This window comes from Temnothorax nylanderi, unplaced genomic scaffold (genome assembly GCF_030848795.1).
Source record: "Temnothorax nylanderi isolate EJ_2023f unplaced genomic scaffold, tnyl_v1.0 TNYL_tig0076_pilon, whole genome shotgun sequence".
Lineage (NCBI taxonomy): Eukaryota > Metazoa > Arthropoda > Insecta > Hymenoptera > Formicidae > Temnothorax > Temnothorax nylanderi.
The window spans coordinates 841,869-862,715 of NW_027249138.1; the positions used below are offsets into that span (position 1 = coordinate 841,869).

The 20,847-nt window shown below is 44.9% G+C and overlaps 3 protein-coding genes across 24 annotated transcripts in view; 2 read left to right on the forward strand and 1 right to left on the reverse strand.

Moving 5' to 3' along the window:
* Positions 1-8,174, reverse strand: part of Pmca (plasma membrane calcium-transporting ATPase 2) — an 84,562-nt gene extending 76,388 nt beyond the window's left edge. For 9 of the 15 annotated variants that reach the window (XR_011718543.1, XM_071709415.1, XM_071709414.1 and 6 more), the window contains exons 1-2: positions 6,549-6,809; positions 5,503-5,666 (exon numbers count right to left, since the gene is read on the reverse strand). The gene's annotated coding sequence lies outside the window, so the exon portion shown is untranslated. Of the gene's footprint in view, positions 1-5,502; positions 5,667-5,967; positions 6,502-6,548; positions 6,966-8,098 lie in introns of those variants that run through there. The other 6 variants (XM_071709401.1, XM_071709402.1, XM_071709400.1 and 3 more) reach the window with 6 other exon arrangements.
* Positions 1-11,642, forward strand: part of LOC139774266 (uncharacterized) — a 35,039-nt gene extending 23,397 nt beyond the window's left edge. Inside the window, exons 1-11 of one of the 4 annotated variants that reach the window (XM_071709427.1) lie at positions 6,893-6,987; positions 8,725-8,908; positions 8,988-9,145; positions 9,252-9,509; positions 9,587-9,642; positions 9,716-10,196; positions 10,276-10,429; positions 10,501-10,597; positions 10,674-10,972; positions 11,055-11,258; positions 11,327-11,642. In XM_071709427.1, coding sequence (XP_071565528.1) covers positions 8,828-8,908; positions 8,988-9,145; positions 9,252-9,509; positions 9,587-9,642; positions 9,716-10,196; positions 10,276-10,429; positions 10,501-10,597; positions 10,674-10,972; positions 11,055-11,258; positions 11,327-11,446 — 1,908 coding nt within the window. In that variant the 5' untranslated portion in view covers positions 6,893-6,987; positions 8,725-8,827 and the 3' untranslated portion in view covers positions 11,447-11,642. Of the gene's footprint in view, positions 1-6,892; positions 6,988-8,089; positions 8,217-8,364; positions 8,571-8,724; positions 8,909-8,987; positions 9,146-9,251; positions 9,510-9,586; positions 9,643-9,715; positions 10,197-10,275; positions 10,430-10,500; positions 10,598-10,673; positions 10,973-11,054; positions 11,259-11,326 lie in introns of those variants that run through there. The other 3 variants (XM_071709426.1, XM_071709425.1, XM_071709428.1) reach the window with 3 other exon arrangements.
* A 493-nt stretch (positions 11,643-12,135) lies between these two features.
* LOC139774265 (uncharacterized) lies at positions 12,136-19,976 on the forward strand. Of its 5 annotated transcripts, none has more exons than XM_071709421.1 (16): positions 12,136-12,635; positions 12,872-13,164; positions 13,584-13,715; positions 14,347-14,677; positions 15,124-15,168; positions 15,236-15,361; positions 15,537-15,686; positions 15,775-15,903; positions 16,483-16,667; positions 16,881-16,989; positions 17,428-17,649; positions 18,307-18,524; positions 18,713-18,920; positions 19,068-19,269; positions 19,551-19,653; positions 19,731-19,976. In XM_071709421.1, the coding sequence occupies exons 2-16, from the start codon at positions 12,910-12,912 to the stop codon at positions 19,878-19,880; spliced, it is 2,565 nt and encodes an 854-aa protein (XP_071565522.1). In that variant the 5' UTR covers positions 12,136-12,635; positions 12,872-12,909; the 3' UTR covers positions 19,881-19,976. The 5 variants fall into 5 exon arrangements, with proteins under 5 accessions (XP_071565522.1, XP_071565523.1, XP_071565524.1 ...); XM_071709422.1 differs by having other exon boundaries at positions 12,136-12,527; XM_071709423.1 differs by having other exon boundaries at positions 12,136-12,490.
* The last annotated feature ends 871 nt before the right edge of the window (positions 19,977-20,847 follow it).

Below are 20,847 nucleotides of genomic sequence, written 5' to 3' on the forward strand. Positions count from 1 at the left end.
AGCCATTTCACGAACGCGTTTCGCGGATGGCACGTTGCCCTTTTCAAGACAGAGCCTTTGTTTCAAGCTGCATTAATTTTTGTTTTAATTATCTTCGTACAGATAAAAACGATATAAAAGTCTTTTGAATATTTCGGAATCGCTCTGTGTAACTTAACCGTATAAATAATTGCGAAAATAAAAGGTAATTACGTGAGCGGTGGATCCTTGTCGCAAAATACTGCGGCTCGTTCGCCTTTCATTAACTGTTTTTCGCTCGGAGACCGCGGTCGGTACTAAATGATTTAACCAGTAAATTGACGTAATTAAAACAAGTACGTCCAGTCGCGATGAACGCCGGATGCGAAAGAGTTTGTAAATGAACGCGGCCGGTGAGTCGCGTTTCCATCGTGCGGCTTGTTTGTTTTAATGTTTTAACGTTGTTCGCGATGATCGCGATGTTTCGATGCGGGGAGAAGGGGGACGGAACGGGAGGCACGCAGATCGGGTCGTCAAGTTATGCCGTAAATTCGGAGTACCAGTCGACCGTATGGAAATTACGGGGGAAGTATCCGCGGTATTTTTAACCGTTATCGTCTGGTGTTCATCGCGGATCAACGAGACGAAAAATTTGACTAGGTGGTAGATACGTAACTTTTAATACTCGCAGGGGTGCACGGGGGGAGGGGGCAGGGTCTGGTACGTGTACGTATCTCGTCGGGGATTAAAAATAACTAAGACACGTGTAATATGCTCTTCCACTGTTTGGCGGCTAGAAATACACACAGTCGCGCCGCGCCGATGAGGCACCCGGCTCTTTCTTTTCTCTCTCCCTCTCTCTCTCTCTCTCTCTCTCTCTCTGTCTTTCTCTCTCTTTTCTCCTAAACTTTCTCGAGCGCGACTTGTGCGGTTTATTCATCCGCGAGTAAATATCGAACCCCCTATGTATGAACGGCCATATATATAGAGACCCTATCGGGTGTCCCGGGACTACCCCAGAGTATATTTTCAATGGTAGAAAATGGAGACGGGAGAAATGACAACTCTTAAAGCTATTAAGAACGGTTTCGGGACCATTGAGTATCGAGGGCTGAAATGTATTGACGAAACAAGAATGTACGAGATATTTATAACAGACGATTGACATTTTTCGCGGATGGATAGCTTAGGAAAACTTATTTCTCAGTCAGCCTTAACCGGGCATTAAATTCGTCTGACAATTCACGACGTACGCTCGAACATTTTTTTTTCCTCGAGGATATTCGCGGTATTGAACGCGCGTCGCGCGCTGAATCGTATCCAAAAAATTGACTTTCGGAGTCGCGAGTTGGCTCGTTTCACGACGCGTGTTCGCGTGCATCGCGCCTTTGCAGCGTGTGTTACAAATAATAGTCACAACTTGGCGGACGATATAAACGTTATTCGATTTATTTATAACCGTTAGATATGTCATACGGTTCGTATATATTTTTAACCAGTTCACAGCCCGATAACGGAAAGAGATTGCCAAGTGTGTTATTTATAAGCCGCGACCAAAGACAGGAGGAACAATTCGCCCGTATGTGAAATTCTCCATCGAAACGGACAGGCATCTCCGCGAATGTATGTATGTGTATACGCACGAGGAGATATGTACCCCGAAATACGCACTTTGTGAACGGAGAATAGAAGAGCGTGAATTATTAACCGGCTTCCCGATAACACATTAGCTTTCTGCATCGGGGATACGCGGCCTACGCACGTGTGCCTCAAAAGATACGGTAAATCATGATCATGAGCTTTTACGCGGAAATACATACACGAATTAAAATCGACTCTCTATGCAACCAAGGATAATAATAACAATTTATGTTCAGTAAAATACGAATGGTCCGTTGCGTTTCTAGCAAAGTCCAACGCGGTCGACAATATATAAAATATTAATTTAAAAATATCGAGTAATCCCGAGTTCGAGGAGAATAATCGGCTGCCAAATGAAGGAAGTGTCCAGCATCGATTAATCGATGGATCAAAGACGGCGGCCGTCCCTGCTCCGTTTGCCTTCCACGAGGCGCGTGTCTGACAACGACCGTCTATTTCTACTTGCAGCGCTACGCTCGGCTTTCTATCTCCCGGGAACGAGGCATGAGCCGCGGTTTAGAGTCTTACGCCGCAATTCTACATCCTATAAACAACCGCCGGGAACACTTGACGGTAGTCGTTATCCCGGCGATGTTATTAACCCTTAATCGGTCTTCGTATATCTTGGCATGCGTCCCAGCAAAAAACATTTTCAACCCGCTCTTTCGCCGTGACAGTTTGGCAGAACGAGCGGGCTGGGTGCGCTACGAAAAGTTTACCCTGTCTAATTTTACAGCTTCCTATTTCACGATCCTATTTAAATTTAAAAAAAAAAGACCGAAGCATATTATTAAAGATATAAAAAAAGGACAAGCGTAAGAAACATGTTTGGCTAATGCACGAGATTATATACGTCTCATGTAGATATTATTTCGTTGCGAAAAATCAATTTCTATTCTCGTATTCCTCGAGATATTCGTGCGAGATGTAACGATAGCGTCAATGTTAACATTAGCCGGGAGTTCTACAAAGGCAGAAGTTTAATACTAGCCGACTGGATATGAATCAGTATTTCTGTAGCTCACAAACTTTCCTCACCTTAATATGCAAATTTATTACTCTTTTTCAAGTAACAAGTCGCATTTCCAGCGCTAAGAGATCCAAATGTGAGAGAACAAGCGAGGTCAAGGAATAAGAGAGAAGAAAGAGAGAATCCTCCCCCCTTTTTCTTCTTTCTCCCTCGCGTCACCTGTCTCTCTCTCTCTCTCTCCGCGACCATTTATATTTCCATCAACCACCATCTATCATTACGAGTGTCAAAATTTTTGCTTGACAGGGCCCAAGAGAGATCCATTTCGCCCAAGAAAAAACCGCCCGCGTTACTCGGCGGCTTTTACGTCGAGACGCACTCGGTGATGTTCAAGTTTCATCAACAGCGGGGCGTACGATAATCCGCCAAACATTTTGATGCTCCGCGACGGGCGGAAAAATAAACGGGCGGCCGCGTCTCCCCCGCGTTAACACGCCGCGCCGCACGCTTCCTAGCTAAATCGCCGCGCCGCGGCCGCGGCCGACGAGAGGAGCAAAGGCGCGCGTGCGGTCGGACGGACGGTGCGGAGCGGTTCAATACCAAATTCCGACCGTCGTCGGCTGCACCGAAATAACTTAACGGGCCCCCCCCCCCTCCGTATTCGGCATTTCCTATCCGGCGCGGAACGCATTTTTCCCCCCGGTTCCTCGTCGTCGTCATGGTTGTCGTCGCGCGCGCGACGCGACGGTTTCGCACGTGCGTAATTATTAGCGATCGATTCGTTTCGGGCCGGTTTCGTCGTCATGACGAGCGAGCGTACGAGCGGGCGAACGAGCGAGCGGCTGTCAAAGGTTGGGTATATTTCCTCGGCAAGTGAGTCTAGGTCACCCGTGTACCGGGTCGATACCACGAAAGCGGGACAAAGGCGAGTCTTCGACTGTGCCTCACGCGTATTACAGTCGGAGCTGACCAGAAGCTGATGGCTCGCGCCGCACGGCGAGCGGGAAAAAAGTTTGGTCTCCGGTCTCACCTCGCTCTTTCCGGGATGAGAGAGAGAGAGAGAGGGAAGGGAGGGGCGGGAGGGGAGAAGCCACTCTCGAGAGACCTTCGCACCCTCGCGGAGGGATGCCACCGGAAGCCAACAAGAGACCTCATCGTGCAATTGCACGCGACGCAAAGGCGTGGAGGACCGGATCGCGCCCACGTGAGACACGCGATACACGCGTGCGAATTAGCCAATGTCGACGAGGCTGATCCCTTTCGCGAAAGAGATCTGCGCCTCGAGGACCCGCGGGTTCAGCGTGGAGGCCGATCGCGGGGTCGTCGAGCGTTCCCTCGACCAGACGAACGCTGTTAACGTTTAGACGAATTTCGAGTCTCGCGCTATCAAGATACAGAGAGGAGATGTCGATATTACGCACTTCCTATGTAAAACCGCGAATGGAAAATTTCTAAAACATAGCGTATCGATTAACTTTCTCTCTCTCTCCCTCTTCTAGCGTTCATGTTTGCGCCGCGTGACCAGTCGAGGTTTCGGGAGGATTCGAAGGCATAAGACCCGATCTACAATGGATGTTTTAAGTCGTAAGTCGTAAGAATTGACCAATCACAGTCCATTATTCTCCTTGCGGTCGAAGAATAATGAACTGTGAATGGCCAATTCTTACGACTTACGACTTAAAACATCCATTGTAGATCCATTGTAGATCGGGTCTTAGAGTGCTCCATCGTCCGTCACTCACATAGGAAGATCTCGTTGGGATCACGAGCTCTGGGCATCCGAGCCAGGCGACGTTATATACACCGGGCGCAGCGAATGTGTGGTAGGATAATGGACATGACGAGAATCGCTACGCGAGTGCAGCGAACGAATTTCGCGAGTTTCAGAAGTCGCCAGCGGCGTGACTCGTGGCGGTCGCCACACACGACCGGTTTACATCCCTAATCGAAAGTTGGTTTCCCTCGACAATGCGCCTGCTCGATCCCGGGGCACGCGTCATGCAGGAGACTCTCTCTCTCTCTCTCTCTCTCTCTCTCCCCCTCTTTCTCTCCATCTGCCTCTTTCTTTCTCTCTCTTTTTCTCCCTCTCAGGGTCCGCTGGCAGGTCTGCTGGCACTCCCGAAATAATGTTCGGAAGAACGGCACAACACAGGGGAGAGGAACAGCGAGGTAGCGGGGAGAGAGACGAGTGCCGAGGGGAGCAGACGGTGATATCCAGAGGAGGAAGATGAGAAAGGAGAGCGGAACAAGAAACGCCCGGATCGAGCGCGTTACATAATTTTCGTAACTCCACGGAGAAGCGGAGAAGGCGATGCGAGACTGGTGGGGATGGGGAGTGGACGATGGTCTACGACGAGGAGCTTCCCCCGAGGTGCCTCGTGCGAGAACGAGAGAGACAGGGAGAAAGGATGAAAAGAGAAAGAGAGAAAGAGAGAAAGAGAGAAAGAGAGAGAGTGAGAGAGAGAAGCAACGGAGCGAGAAGGGTGCGCTCACGTATGTGAGTGTACGTGTGCGCGAATGGGTAAATGGATGGATGGATAAATGGCACAGGGGAGATAGCAAAGAAGGGATGAGCGAGAAGCCAAGAGAAAGGAGGCGAAAAAGAAGAGTAAACACAGCTAAGAGAGATTGCGAGAGAGGGACAAATATATTTAAATGGAAAGAAAACAAAAGAGAGAGAGAGAGAGAGAGAGGGATGAGAGAAGGGGAGGTGGAAATAGTGGAGGCTTGTGTCCTGGTGGGCGGAATGGCGAATCAATCCTCGACGAGGGGAAGGGGCGCGTGAGGGTGAGGAGGAGGAGGAAGAGGGGGAGAAGGTAGAGGAGGAAGAGGAGGAGGAGGAGGAGGAGGAGGAGAAGGTGAAGGGGCGGCGATGGGGCAGAGGGGTGGGTGGGGGTGGTGGCGACGGGGCAGTGTGGCGACATACTACTCACCGTGGACGGTGGCAGCAAGATGTCTGCGAGGTGTCTCTTCTTCCTCGACGGTGGCAAGAGAGAGGAAAACCCGATGTCACATACGCCGCTTCATCGGACCACTGTGCTGCCGCTTAATACCACTCCGCGCGGTGCTCTTCGCCCGCCTTCTTCACCTTCTGCCACTAAAAATAAACTCGCTCGCTGTGCCGTGCGCTCCTCTGGCTGCCCCCGCGCGCGCGCTCGCGAACGCTCTCCCTCCTCCACTCACGCACACTCTTTCTCTCTCACTCTCACTCTCTCTCTTTCCCTCTCTCTCGCTCTCTCTCTCTCTCTCTCTCTCTCTCTCTCTCTCTCTCTCTCTCTCTCTCTCTCTCTCTCTCTCTCTCTCTCTCACACACACACACACACTCTCTTTCTCGCTCTCTCTCTCGCTTCTTCGCTCTCTCACTCTTTCTCTCATTCTCGCTCGCGCCTCACGCTCACGTCTTGTAACGCGACCGACACATTTATCCGCGCTTTCAGGCCGCTCTCTCGGACATTCTCGCGCACCTCTCGCGCTCCACGACCGACCAACCGCTCGATTCCCTAGAATCGAGGAGGTGGCACTGTGTCGCCACTCGCCGCCGCTTGTCGCCGCTACCACCACCGTCACCGCCGCCTCCGCCGCCGCCGCCGCCGCCGTCACCGCCACCTCCACCGCCGCAGCCGCGCTGGATGGTGACGGTGAGGACGGCGCGCCGATGGCGATTCGATGTACGGAACGGCAGCTCCGGAGAGATGTCGATCCGCCGGGGTCGCGACAAATTCCTCCGGAGCGGTGGCGGCGAGAAGGGGAGGGCGAGCGCGAACGAGAGAAAATCGGAGCACCCGCGGTTCTCCTCTGGAGAACCAGAAAGAAAGATTGAAGAGGAGGGAATGGCGATACGCGAGAGCGAGGCGAAGACAACGGGAAGCCGAGGGGAAGCGGGATTGTCCGTTTTCTTATTCCGCGCGTTCGTACGCGCGTAGGAACGGACGGACTGACGCACGCATGCACGCACGCACGCACGCACGCACGTTCTTACCCCCGAGGGGTGCCACTATCGTCGTACCGAGAGCGCGGGACTGTCGCGCTCGCGGCGCTCTTCAGTTCCTCGTGGTCTCGTCGGACCTTCCTCCCACCCTGCTGGTGGTATCGACTGCGCCGGCGACGACGCGACGACGACGACGACGGTGGTTCTCGGCGGCGACGGCGACGGCGACGGCGGCGATGCGGGGCGGCCTTTTCTCCTTGATGCCCCTTTTCATATAGGCAAGGCCGCGGCACCGATTACCGCTACCTGGTAGCTCACGGTGGTGGTGTCGGTGGTAGCGCGCGTTACCGCTGGTAGCGACCGGCGAACCGCGACGACGGCATCCGCGCATCGACGACGACGATGGATGACGGACGAGCTGTGAGGCGAGGAGAGAGACGTGGTGACGAGGACACGACTACACCGCGACGACGACAACGATTGTACTCCGGTTAGCTCGCTTCCCGATCCCGCTGCTACCGCTGGCCTGTGCTGGCCTCCTGTGCCGCCGATTGTGCGCGCGCACCTTCGCGTATATACACGTACGTGTACAACGAGTCTGCTCAAGTCTGCTGTCCGTCTGTCTCTCTGTCTCTCCCTCTCTGTTTCGCGTGTGTCACGCGCGCTCGTGCGCGGGGCGATTACGTGTGTGCGTCGTCGCGTGTCCAAAGGCGGACGAGGAGAGCGAAAGAAAGAGCGAACAAGAGAGAGCGAGAGGGAGAAACCGGCAAAGACCGAACGAAAAGTAGACGGAGAGTAACCGAAGGAGAACGGGACGGAACGAGACGGACAGGAAAAAGAAGGAAAGAAAAGGAAGGAAGGAAGAGAGAGAGAGAGAGAGAAAGAGAAAGGAAATGAGGAACGCGGATAGAAAAGCGCGTAACCGGGGAGGGGCTCGGGGGACTTCAAGGGGGAGGGGGCCCCTCGGTCTATTCGAGATAGGGTGCGAGTTTAGCGCACGCTGTCAACGGTACCACGGTCGCCGTTAGACTGCCGTGCCTAAATCGGGGAGAGCCGCGCACACAGAGGCGCGCGCGCACACACGCGCACACGGGAAGCGGTTCGCGCGGCCCCCCTGCCCCCTCGCCAGCCAACCCGCTTCTGCAACCTTGTGACCCACTACCCCCGTCGTCGCGTCCGCCACCCCGGGACTAGTTTCAAGAACGCGGTTTCGCGGTTTCGCCGCCCGGCACCTGAATCCGGTTAACGGGCCTCCGCGACGAATCCCGCGCTTCTCCGAAATAGCCGTGCTTCGCTCAGCCCGCTCAGCCAATGCGATATCTACTTCGACTTCGTTCACCGACGCCGGAGTTCTTAGCCTCGGGATCGCCGGTCCCGGTCGTGCGATTTTAGCCGTTGAAACGCGTTTTCCGTCTCATTGCGACGCGTGCGTATTATTTTTACGCGTCTCGACCGATTTGCGGATTGAATTTGGTTAACAAACTCGTCCTTTCGCTACCTTCAACTTGGCAACATTTTTCGAACGTATCTCACTCCTCTCTTTCTTTCTCACTCTTTCTATCTCTTTCCGAAATTAACATAATGAATGGTCATTTACTCACTGCGTCGCTTCTTATCGGAGCGTTTATGAACCCGAACAAAAGCCGCACTTATGCCGATAGCCCGACGCGACGTCGGAAGGACGCGTGCATTTCGACAAGAGGAAGATACCGGACTGAAGTGAGCACCGAATTCAAATTTTAAAAGTTAAGCTTCCCCGGCGCGGATAGGCCGATCCGCCATTACGTGAGCGCGATTCGTCGGGCGGGAGGGGGGGCGACGCGATTGGCGCGCGCGACGCCGTCACTTCCGGGAGCGATCGACAGATGCAAGGTGCGAGGTGCGATCGCTCTACTACCTGTTCTCGCAATCTACGCTCCAACTCCAACGGCAGTGTTATTGTTGTTAGGTTAGGAGAGTGCTCGTTTCCAGAGCGAGATAATTGAACGCGCGTGAACTCGTAAAGAGAAGAGGTGACGATTAAGCGAGATACTTTAGTATCGCGGTCGTTCTTGTTCTTTTTTTATCGATTAGGTTAGTATGCTTCGATACCCCGCCAATGCGACAAAACACTATTCGCGGAACGTCGTCCACCTCCTTTTTTCCTGCCTAACACTCGTATAATCTCGCAGAAAAAACCCTTCTTCTTTTTTTTTTAATGGACTTTGATCGTTTTATCATTTTTCAGATAACATAGTCGAAGGTGTGAGAGTGGTGTACTTCTTGAGGGACAGTGATTGACAGTTTTATGACTCCTACGCGAATCATCGTGACGTTATGAGACGGCAAAGATGGTTACCGTGCAAGATATCGGTTTGCAGCTTACGAAACCAGTGAAGGAATTAGCGGAATGGAACTTTCCCTTTTCACAGGTATGGCGATAAAATTCTTCCGTTACAACGCAACGGTAACGCAGTGTACGCGAAAGTAACATCTCTCGCATTGTTGCAGACTCTGGAGAAATATTGTTCTTTGTTCAACACGACGTGCAACAAAAGTTTTGGCGAGGCTGGACTTGTCCTACAAAATTCCACGGCTGTGTATGTGCACAGAATCGATTCTCTGTGGACTACAACCGAATGTTGCAGAAATGAATTATTGACTCACGAGTAAGTGATATTTTAATGTTTAAAACAATTGTAGACAGATCTTTTGGTTTGCTGATTAATTAAAAATTCACTAATTTGAAATAATATGTACAAAATAATTCCGCAGGCAAGAAGAAGAAGCGACAAAAAATCCCGCTAAAAAGAGAGATAGAAAGACTGACGCGTGTTTTCATAAGTTCAAAACTGTCAACTTTGCGGAAGAAGTAGATAAAAATATTGACATTAAAAAGAATCATATAGTACACGATTCTGTCAAATCTAAAAGCCGCCGATTTACTCAGTTGGAGAAGGGTATCGCACAACATGTCTCTATTGACATTTATGATGTAAATGGGGAAGCCATCGGCAAGAAATATGATTTCCGGTGAGTATTATTTCTTCTTTTGATACATCTGAACTTTGTTGTACTTGGCTAAGCTGATCTTGTGTGATATTTTATAGGTGCAATCAAAATATAAGTAGGGATGGTATATTGGTCGACGAGTTTGCGCCTGAAGGTATGCGATTGAAAGTTGTCGAAAATAGATTTGTGACTTGATCGAATATTTCTTAGAATTATTCGCGTTTCAGATTTTTGTTGCGGAGATGACTCTGTCAAAGAAAAATCACATTATTCATATGGACTTTGTGATACGTCGGATTCTACGATACGCGACGATAATAATGAGAACATCAACGTGGACGCCGAGTCCGAAAGAGACTGTGATTCACCAGAAGAAGAGATTTCTGATTTGGTCACGTCTTTGGAGTTAAGCCAACAAAATCTCTCTCTATCCGGAGATACCGAGACCGACAACACGCTTGTCAAAACGCCAACGAATATTTCAAGCGATAGTTGCCACGACGTGACTCTCACCAATATTCCGAGTGAGACGTGTCCAGATACACCCACCGATACGATTTCGCCGGTAATGACTAATCTCGACAATACTGTTTCATCAAATAACAATGATTCGGAAGATCAATGCTTGAACAATAATATCAAGGGAAGCATAGACGTCGGTAGTCTACTAGATAGCCCGCCCGAGTCGGTAAATTCGAAAGGAAGAAGGTATATTTTTGTTATTTGTGATTTTGTCTTTACTTAATGCGATAAATCTGTTGGAGTTTTCAAGTTGCTGATATTTTAGGACTTCGTCGACAGACGATCCAGCGTCGTTGAACGATTCAAACGGGGATCTAGCGAAAGCAAAATCATTTGCCAATTCTGTACAAAATACACCATTAGATAAAAGTAAAAAAAATAAAACGCAACGTACCACTTCAAAATCCAAATCGAAATCGGTACGTAATATTAGTTTTATTAGTAATTAATGTTTTTTTCTGGTAATGTCCTTGAATTACTTTATTTGCAGTCGAAGCGAAAGCTACCCGCATCGTGTAAGAAACGAGAAAGTAAAACGAGGAGAAATCTCCTGCTTAGCTTGGAAGATTCGTATTATTCCGCAAAAGGTAAATCCACCATAATTTGTCTTGAAATTATCCATCGCCAAATCTATCGATCTATATTATAAATGACGTTTTCCAGATAGACCAAATATGTTCAAGGAAAACTCGCGTACTTGTATGAAGTATATACAAAAGTACGATCCTTTCCAATACACAGACGTTACAAACGCCGAATTAGATCTTTTAGGATTTCGATTACGCGATAATACTGAGCTGGACACACATATCAACGATGATGTAACGATGAATGTCAACGATAATTTAACTTCGATCGATGGGATTTCGGAGCTTCACAGTCCGAGTCCTATGGACATGTCGCCTCCGCACGAAAGTTTCTGTGACGTTTGGTTTCGTTCAGACTCGCCAAATTTCGTGCCGGTAAGTCGACCGGCGATTGATAAAATTGATAAGAAAGGAAGTAATGGTTGTAAAGTACTAACAAAATAAATCACAATTTCAGGAAAATGTCGACAAGTGGCACGAAATGATACAGCCAAAGTTGCGCGACGCTGAGAAAAGATCGACGTTTTGCATTCGCGATTACACATCGCGAATTATAGATACTCTGAAGGCGAGTGATCAACGAAGGGTCAGCTTCGACACCATCATTCAAAAGGAACAGCCTTGCGAGGTGGCCAGATATTTTTTAGCATCCTTGGACTTGGTAAGAAAAAGAATTATTAGAAGAAAAACAAAAACTGATCAATTTCTAAAGAAACTCGTTATCCACAGGCCTCGAAGCAAAATGTAAACATAAACACAAACGAAGATCCCAAGCACGATATAGAAATCGTCCTGTGTGAAGAAGATGGACAGTGCTCTACTAACAATCAAGCGGATTTGCATGATTAACGAGCAAACACTTTAGTTCTAATGATAACTGTACATAACAAATGTATAATACGTATAATAATGAAAATCGATTTATATGTACTTTTCAATCTTGGGAAGGCCCTGTACTGTGATACTATGCAGCTATCAAGCGATTGCAATTCTCTTAAAAGAAAAAGACCTTATATTTGTGTATTAAATATTTTTTTTCACAGCATACCGACTCGTTTCTCTCTCTCTCCCTATCTTTCATTTCCGTCCCGATCGCCGAGTTACAAATATAGATGCATATGGAATAATAATTATACGATTCATTGGAAATCTATACATCTCCGTCAAGCGTGGAGTTCCGATTTAACTAACCGTCGAGCGGTAATTCGCCGCTGGGCGTGCTGTAACGAGGCGTTACGCGAAAGAGACTGTTACAGCGACTGTAGCGTGAAATCGATATTTTTTCTCTTCCCTTTTTTTAATTAAGACTGGAACGCGTCCCATTGACACGCGCTCGGGTGTAACTGTGGCGTCGGACAAAACGGAGCGTGCATTCACGAACGTGCGGTACCCCGGCCGTCGTCGGGCGCACACTACGAAGCCCCACGCATGTCTCACACGTGCAATGTATGACAATTGGCCGCGGTGTGATACACAGAGAAATGCTCACGCATGCGTCTCGTCGGAGCGGAGCCGACGACGGCACCGGCTCACAGTTTATATATTAGTTTACATTAGGACAGACGCGGACACTGCAAACCGCTGTGTAAACTGCGTTTTCGTTAACGCGCTCGCGAGCGTTTCCCTCGCGCGCGCCGAGATAAGAGAGAAAGTCGCGTGCGTCGCGCTACGCGTGTGAAATTAAAAAAAAAATATATAACAAATTGTAAGTATTTCTTTTCCAGTGCGACGAGTGCCACGAAAGTGCGGTCATTGTTCGGGAAAGTTTGCGGAATAAAAATTAGCGTTGAGATCAGCGACCGAGCGTTACGGCGAGCGGGAGAGGATGTAGGCGACGAAAGGACGTAGGAGACGGAAGCGTGAAACGCGCGGATGTTGCTGATGAAGTTTAATGTATAGTCAATTCCGCTTGATAGTAACCAATCAGACGGTACAGATCTATGTGCTTCTCTCCCCCGATCTCTCTTCTCCTGCGGCGTGCCAGAGATATCCAATTGAAATAGTTGCGCTCTACCGCGCGTCGTGTCTTCGCGCTAATGTATATATATGTTTGCGTGTTATCGTTTGTGTAACATACCAATTGCGTTATTAACTAACAATAATAATTCGGCGAAAGCGATCGAGAAATTTAATTAAATGGATTTGGAAGACACGACCATCTTTTCTTGTCACCTCGTCTTAATTGGAATCTAGAATTTTCATTAGTCTTTTTCATTTATTTATTTTTTATCGAATTGGCGGTAATTTGCCGCAATGCGAGAACGGCTTTTTCAGGCGTGACTTTTCACCGGAGTAAAACCACGTCCGTCAACATGAACAGCAAGAGTGCATTACTGGTGCAACGTTGGATGCTCCAGCCGCGAGTGTTGCTCGCTCTCATTTTGCTGCAATTTATCATTCAGTTTTTCACGTCCGTCTATCTGTATAAGTACGTCACGAACGTGGAGAGCGATCTTCGTCGGGTAAAAAGCCAATACCCGGCGGAGGCCGTGGCAATTCCGCGGCGAAGACGCAGCAGCGCGTTGCCAACCGCCGAGGACAATGCCGTTTCGGATATATCCAGTCGGGTATGTATACATAGCCAGGAAAAATGTTTTCAAGACTAAAAGGGAATCAACGTAAATCCGAGTCTACGATGAAGCAAAAATTCCAATTTTTTTAATTTACAGAGAGAAACTGTTTTTGAAACTTGCAATTTTCTCGCACTGGACCTTGCAACGAAAAATATAATATGTAAACTAAAGCTTCACGCAATTATATCAAAATGGCAATTACACGAGATAAAGAAAGATATGTGAAAAAAGAAAATTATACAAAAATTTTGCGGAGAACGAGAAGAAATGAGAGAAATTTCGCTTTCTTAATTCCCCAGCGTTTAATTTTCCGAGACCTCCTAAGAGCAGGTTTCCCAATTTAATTTCTCGAGGGTATATCTCAGATCTTCCCCCTTTAATAACGCGGGATTGTACGGGCCGCTCGGTTACAGATCCGAGATGACAAGGAGATACAGAGTACAAAGAAGGTAACCGCCTCCCCGATGGTATCCGGTTCCGAGTCTTCGCCAACGGTGGCCGGAGGTCAGGATTGGGTCTGGTTTAACGCCGACACACGAATACAAGTCAGTTCTCTGTGATTGTGTTAGAACTAGTTACCTGTTTCGCGATACATCCCCGTGAATACATCCTCTCCTCAAACTTGCCGAGCGTTGTCGCGATGTTCCTTGACGAGTTCCGTCAACCTACATAGAACATTGCGTATATGTAGAAGATACTCGGAGATAGCTGCTAAATATCTGTTACACCTATTTTCTCTATTAAAATAATGAATTTAAAATAACGTCGTTAAAATAACGCCATTAAAATAATGATAACGCTCGTGCGAATATGAACATATTATTTTCATTATTTCAATATCACAGACCCGATAAGAAAAATAGATATCGTTCTACGGACCTTATTTTATATTTTAAATAAAAATATTCATAGAAATTTGTTTTTAATTTAAATATTTCAAGATAATTCGTTTTTAATTCAAATATTTAAAATGTATCACTATATCAGAGGGAATAGCTAAAGATTTTTTCAAGATTACTTCAAGACGTCTGCAGAGAATCAGGTCACAAAAATATTTCGTTATTAAAGAAATGTCTACAATTTTAGAAATTTTAATACAGGACAGAGAGATTTCGGTGCTTAACTTAATGTGTACCAAATCGAGTATGTATATATATTTATTTACTTGCGTTCCAGTATGACGTGATCGAGAACTTTTGCCGGTCGTCTGCGAAGTATTGTCCACCAGGTCTCCCCGGTGCGCCCGGAAATCCGGGTACACCCGGCGAACCGGGTCTGCCGGGTGCTCGGGGGATGGACGGCCTGAAGGGGCCTCCAGGCCATCCTGGTGTCCGAGGGCCCAAGGGTGACATCGGGCCACCGGGTTTCGACGGAAGGGACGGGATACCGGGTGAGCCCGGTTTGGACGGTATTCCCGGTAGAAGTGGTCTGGACGGCGTACCAGGGAGCAACGGTAAGCCGGGTATGAACGGATCGCCTGGACTCCCTGGAAGAAACGGAACGGACGGTACGTTTGAATGTAGAATTACTTGACAATGTCGTATCGCAATCGGAGGTTCGACGTAGAGAGAGAATGCGAATGACCGAAATAAACCGGCTTTTTTTCGCATTAAAAGCAGCCTCTTCCATAATGCATATTTATTTAACTAACAAACCTTTTTATTCTTTAATATAGTACTTTTTAATTTAAAAAATGTATTTTAATGATTGCGGTCGTGAGAGAAAAAATCTAATTTCTCAACTTGCTAAATTAAATCTTTTCCTTGATTAATCCTATAAATTGAAGACTTAGTTTTCTAATTTCAATTCTTAAGAAGTTGTTCTTATATTAAAAAATGTTTACTTTTTAATTAAGTTATAAATTAGGTAATATCGTAAGTATAACAACAGAATAGTACGTTCTTCGTAATACCTCGCAGATAGAAGGTTAATTGACATTTTATATTCATTTAGGAAGACCAGGGCAAATGGGACTTCAGGGACCACAAGGACCACGCGGTAAGTAATGACAATACCGTCATATCTTCATTTCATTTATTTCACAAGCAACTTGTTTATGTTTCAGGAGAGATAGGCCCACCTGGTCATTCAGGAGCGCCGGGGAAGGATGGCAAATCAGGCATACAGGCATACAAGTTACACATGAACAATGACAACGAGAATGACCTATTAATACCGCCATCCATCACTGGTAAGGCCTATTGTCTTTACCATCTTAGCAAAATCGCTGTTTTTTTCTTTTTCTTTCGTTGTAAAACTCTATATGTTATTCATTACATTGTTTTATATTACCGCAAGGTAATCCCTGCATCATATTAACTATCACGATATTTTACGGAGGATATTACAGTCTTCGAAAATTTCAGAGATTACACCGTCGTTAAACTCAAGTGGCGTGATTTCTGTGCTCGAAGGTAGCAAAATACGGCTGAGGTGCGCCGCGAGTGGAAAACCGCAGCCCATTATACAATGGACCAAAATAGACGGTTCCATGATACCCATGGGCCCCTGGCATGGTATAAACGGACTCTTTAATTCTCTTTAATAAGTAGCGGGCGGATAGAACGGGATTAACGAACATTCCCATAAATCTTGCGACTCTAGTGAGCTCTGTTACGGGCCATACATTCAACATCAGCGTGGTGACCCGGGAACACATGGGCGAGTATGCGTGCAACGCTAATAACGGAATACCTCCAGCAGTCTCCAAGAGGTTCAAGCTTCAAGTCAGATGTAAGCACGTTTCAATCTTATTTAAAACATATATATATATATATATATATATATATATATACATACATATATCTTTTTTTAATTTTTTGATAACGTAGCATTTTGAAATATAAAATTATAAAATTAAAAATAAAGTAACATAAATAAAGTAACGTTGACAGTTTAAATCTAAAGTTTTACATACGAAATTATACGAGAAAAATAGCGTGTAATATTGTATTATAATATAAAATAATATAAAATATATGAATGTATATTATATGTTTTTTTAAATTTCTTATGTAAAACTTTAGATTATCTTCGATATACTTGTTCTTTATTTTTATTCTGTAATTTCTTTTCAAAACGTTACATATAAAATAATTTTCTTTATATTATTTGTAATATGTATTTTATTGTGAATGTAAAGAAGGTATCGCGACGCCTTTAAAAATTCTAAAAGATTTCGCGTGGGGCCGCAAGGTAACGTGCATGAATGGCCTCTGGGTTTTATTATTATTAAAATAACTCGGAAAGAACCAGTTTTGTTCGAATCGATGGCACATATGTGGCTAAAATTGATAATCGATCGCGTTCCAGTTTCGCCGTTCATTCGCATACGCAACCAAGTGGTACTCGTGCGAAACCAAAATCCGGCGACATTGGAATGCGAGGTGGAAGGCTTTCCCGAGCCAGTGGTACATTGGGAACGCAGTGACGGCCGTCGCCTGAAAATGTCGGATAAGTACAGAACGGAGGTTTACGACAGGCGCGATAATTATAAGGTAACCCGTCGAACCTGTATCCGCGGACTTTCGCTGATTCCGCGCAATTATATCGCACTTGTTACGCGATTTTCTTACAGTCCTCTTTTCATTTTAACGAACGTGACTTGCATGTTCTATCGTATAAATCTCGATAATAAATTGTTCTTGCCCGTTTGCTATACGTTAGCAACAAATGAGGTGTCTTACAATACGTGAAACTATTCTGAAAAGCTGAAGATGAAGCTGAGAATCGCGAGGGTGACTTCGTCGGATCACGGGACCTACCACTGCGTGGCAAAAAACGATCTTGACGTTGTCAAGGGATCCTTTATAGTAGACGGTTTGTTTTGCCTCGGATTACCTCGTATTTCACCTTGCATTGATAATATAATGGAATTACGAAGAGCCATTAGAGCTACAGAATTTACTAATTAATTACAACGGAATATGAAGGATATAGGAGTAAGACCTCCGAGTTCGAGGTGAATGTCCGTGTAAATTGTTACTCTGCATTATCTCGTAGCGCAGCATTTCCAGGCTGACACTTGTCACTTCTGATCTCCAAATAAAACAAGAAAATAGATATTAACATAAAATATTAATACAAATTCTGAGAAATGAAAAGCTCACTTCTATATCCATCGTATAATTTCCAAGATTTTCTGAGATTGGAAATTTAATTTCTTTCAATGCATTTTTTTTTCTAAGATTGATCCTAACACCCGTCTCTAAGAAACGACTCTGCTCGTGTTTTCTAATTAATAATAATAAATGCTAGATGACATAAAGGATCTCGAGAAATACAAAATGGGGAAGATGGAGCATGTAACGTACGGCTATCCAATGCCCATGAGCGTCGATCAGGAGCAAGAATCGTGCATTCCTGCGCAAGAAACCTGCACGACGTGTCCGAAGTGCACGTACCTAGACATAATGGACCACGTGCACGTTCAACCGTTGAGAGATATTAATAATACGTGGCTGCCGCCGCGGTTAGCCGGTACGTTTAATCAATTCTAACTAATGTATTCCAACAGCGTTCCTGCACAGGGTAGATCAATTAATTTCAGGAAGTGGATGTGTAAAGCTGCGATGTAAACGCATACATAACTCATTTCCATGACATAAGAGTATATAAATCAGTATATATATATATATATATAAATTTACCAAAACGGACGTGTCGAGAACTTTTAATCGATGCGATAAAAAATATATAAAATAATGTAAAATGAAAAGGTATCTTCTCGGGGTGATTTTGTGTTGAATATTTTCTATAAATCTATTAGTCACACACGACTATTAACTTTCACAACAAAAGAAATGAAACTCAAGAACTTACTTAAAATGAAAGTAGTTGAAATGAAGTTTTAATTTCACATTGGGGACGGATTAGGGTCTCTTTTTGATTTAACTTTTATTTACCTTCGCTATGTGCAAGCGCGTACATAGCGGCGGGGTCAAGTACACAGCGGAGAACTGTGCATTAATGACTGAAGGATCGCAATATCGCAGAAGTTTATGCAATTAACGAACTGGCGGCACTCCCGTTAAACACGAGTGCCCGTAATATCGTGGCTAAAAAACAAGCTCTTTCCACGCGAACTCCCCGACTTGGGGACTCGAAAGTTAATAACCGACGTTGGTAAATTCGCAGAGGGTTTCATAGAGGCGATAGGAAAACCTGTGCTGAAAGGGGACGATCACTACGGAAGTTGGATGTACGATACGTCCTCCAGTAACGATATCATGCCCGATCACAGACTTTGGGTCACCCGCCACAACGAGACGTCCTTTATCTACGAATACAAAACGAAGGAGCACTTTAACAACAACACGTCGACTGATCCGAAATTATTACACTTTCCTTTCCAGGTCAGCAGCTTAAGAATAACAGATAGACGCCTCTAATTATAGTCAAACAGCTCCAGAAGAGTTTTAACTAGTTGTAAAATAACGATAAAATAAGAGCATGGACGTATTTGCTTTAAAAAATTGTTTATGTCTAACGAGAAGGAGCTTGAAATGAAAATTTAATCCACTCCGTCGACGTTCTCTTCTAGGGTAACGGGCACGTAGTTTACGACAAGTCGTTTTTCTATAATCCTATGAATCGACCGTCGATACTTCGGTACGATCTCTCGGGTCACCGGGCGTGCACCGACTTTTTACCCAAATGCGAGCGGATGCTTCCGTGCTTGGAGGTCGACGGCCAGAACCATCTCTACACGCATAATTTCACCTACACGGATATTAACGTGGACGAAAACGGTAAAACGAGCGGCAGGCAAATGTTCGTTATAAATTAAAGAGGAATAATTAAACTAAAATATTTAGTACTTTTTCACGCGGAATTAAATATTACAAATGAAAACGTTACACATAAAATATGATATGTAATATGTGGCGTTTCGGCAGGTTTATGGGTCATTTACCCATTATCACCTAATTGCAGCGGTACGCATAAAAATACAGTAGTGGTGAAAATGGATCCAATTGAAATGCAGATACAGTGCGCGTGGAATATCAGTATCGATCACCGTCGATTCGCGGAGATGTTTATCGCGGGAGGCGTGCTTTACGCTATACGCAACGTCACCAACAATACTATGGAAATACGGTAACGCGAATGACAAATTGCCCTTCAAGTTACGATATAAGGCACAAACCCGTAGAAATTCTTACCTATATACTTACTTGGACTTTCAATGTTTCCTAATATCCTTAATATCTCTTTTAATTTTTAGCACTATATTATTATGTCTTATCTTTTTACTATATCGCATATTTTCAAGACATATCCACGAATAATCGTGGAATATCTGTGCTGTATATTCGCATTAGCTTTTTTTCTGACCTGAAAATTATCATTATTATCCGCGACTCGACCGAATTCCTTAGATACGCCCTCGATCTCTACAAAAATACAACGCTGGATGTAAACTTGTCGTTCACGAACCCGTACCACAAGACCACGGCAGTCAGCTATAATCATAAGACTAAGGTACGCGCTTAACCGATAATGACTCACCATATTCTATCATTCTATCATATCGCGTTCGAGCATCCATTTCGTTTCAGGAGCTCTACACGTGGAACAAGGGCAACCGATTAGCCTACCCCTTGAAATGGCAAGAGGCAACTGAGAAGGTACCGTCTTCACGACATACGCATACACCGCGAAGAAACGCGCGTAGGAGCGTCGTTAATCGCCACGAGAACATTAATTAAACAAGTTTGACGTGTAACGAGTTCTCTCCTTTCGAGCCTCCTCGAGCGCGTATTTATCTTGTAACACGTGTCAAAAATAAAACAGCTTAAGCGAGATTGATCAGTGCGTGTAATTATTGCTTGTCAATAAGTCCAGAAACTATGACGCTAAGAATCATCTCGAATCTGCATTTTAGTCAATATAATAGAAAATAATATATATAATCATGTAATTGTAACATAATTTTTAAAAATGTACTTTTAAGAAGACGTGCTATAAATGTATAAAAATGTGTATAACAAAAGAAAATGCGCATAATATTTCTTTTTTGAAACAATTATTTATCATATATCGATAGCTTTGCATATTAATAATATATGCCATTTATATATATGCTTTTATTTAAAATCGATAGCGTTAAATAATTTAAATTTTGCCGTAAAATAAAGATACGAAAGAATAAATTTACCTAAATATATATATTATACATACCCATTGCATTTGCTAAGTAAACTATATATGCACTTTTCAATTAAAAATTGACAATGTTGGATAATTTAAATCTTGCCTTAAGATAAAAAAAAGAAGAATAAATTTACTTAAATATATATTAAATACCCATTGCTGAGTAAATTATTTCCCAAGTACTTTAAGTCAGTATGCAACGTATATATACTTAGACATCGTAGATCATCTCAAGATTAATTAAGATAGGCTTTATAAGAACAACACATTGTATATACGTTGGCACATTGATTTTAACATATCGTTAGCATGTGATTATAATATAATATTCCTAATGGCCTTCACTATCTGCCGCAATGATGTTAAAAAATAATATTTTTGTACTGCGCAACGATTGGATTGGATATTACCTAAACGCAGCTATGACACGTTTGAATAAGACAGACGAGAACAATTGACTGCAGCATGCAAGGGCAATTAATACTTCGTGATACATCATCAATTGAATCTTCGCAGTTATTA

Bases quoted from the DNA above. Each gene is read 5' to 3' on its own strand.
- LOC139774265 (XM_071709420.1), top strand. From the start codon at position 12,910: ATGAACAGCAAGAGTGCATTACTGGTGCAACGTTGGATGCTCCAGCCG. The intron at 15,687-15,774 runs GTATAAACGGAC...TTGCGACTCTAG, and splicing joins ACCCATGGGCCCCTGGCATG to TGAGCTCTGTTACGGGCCAT. The intron at 19,270-19,550 runs GTAACGCGAATG...CGAATTCCTTAG, and splicing joins AACAATACTATGGAAATACG to ATACGCCCTCGATCTCTACA.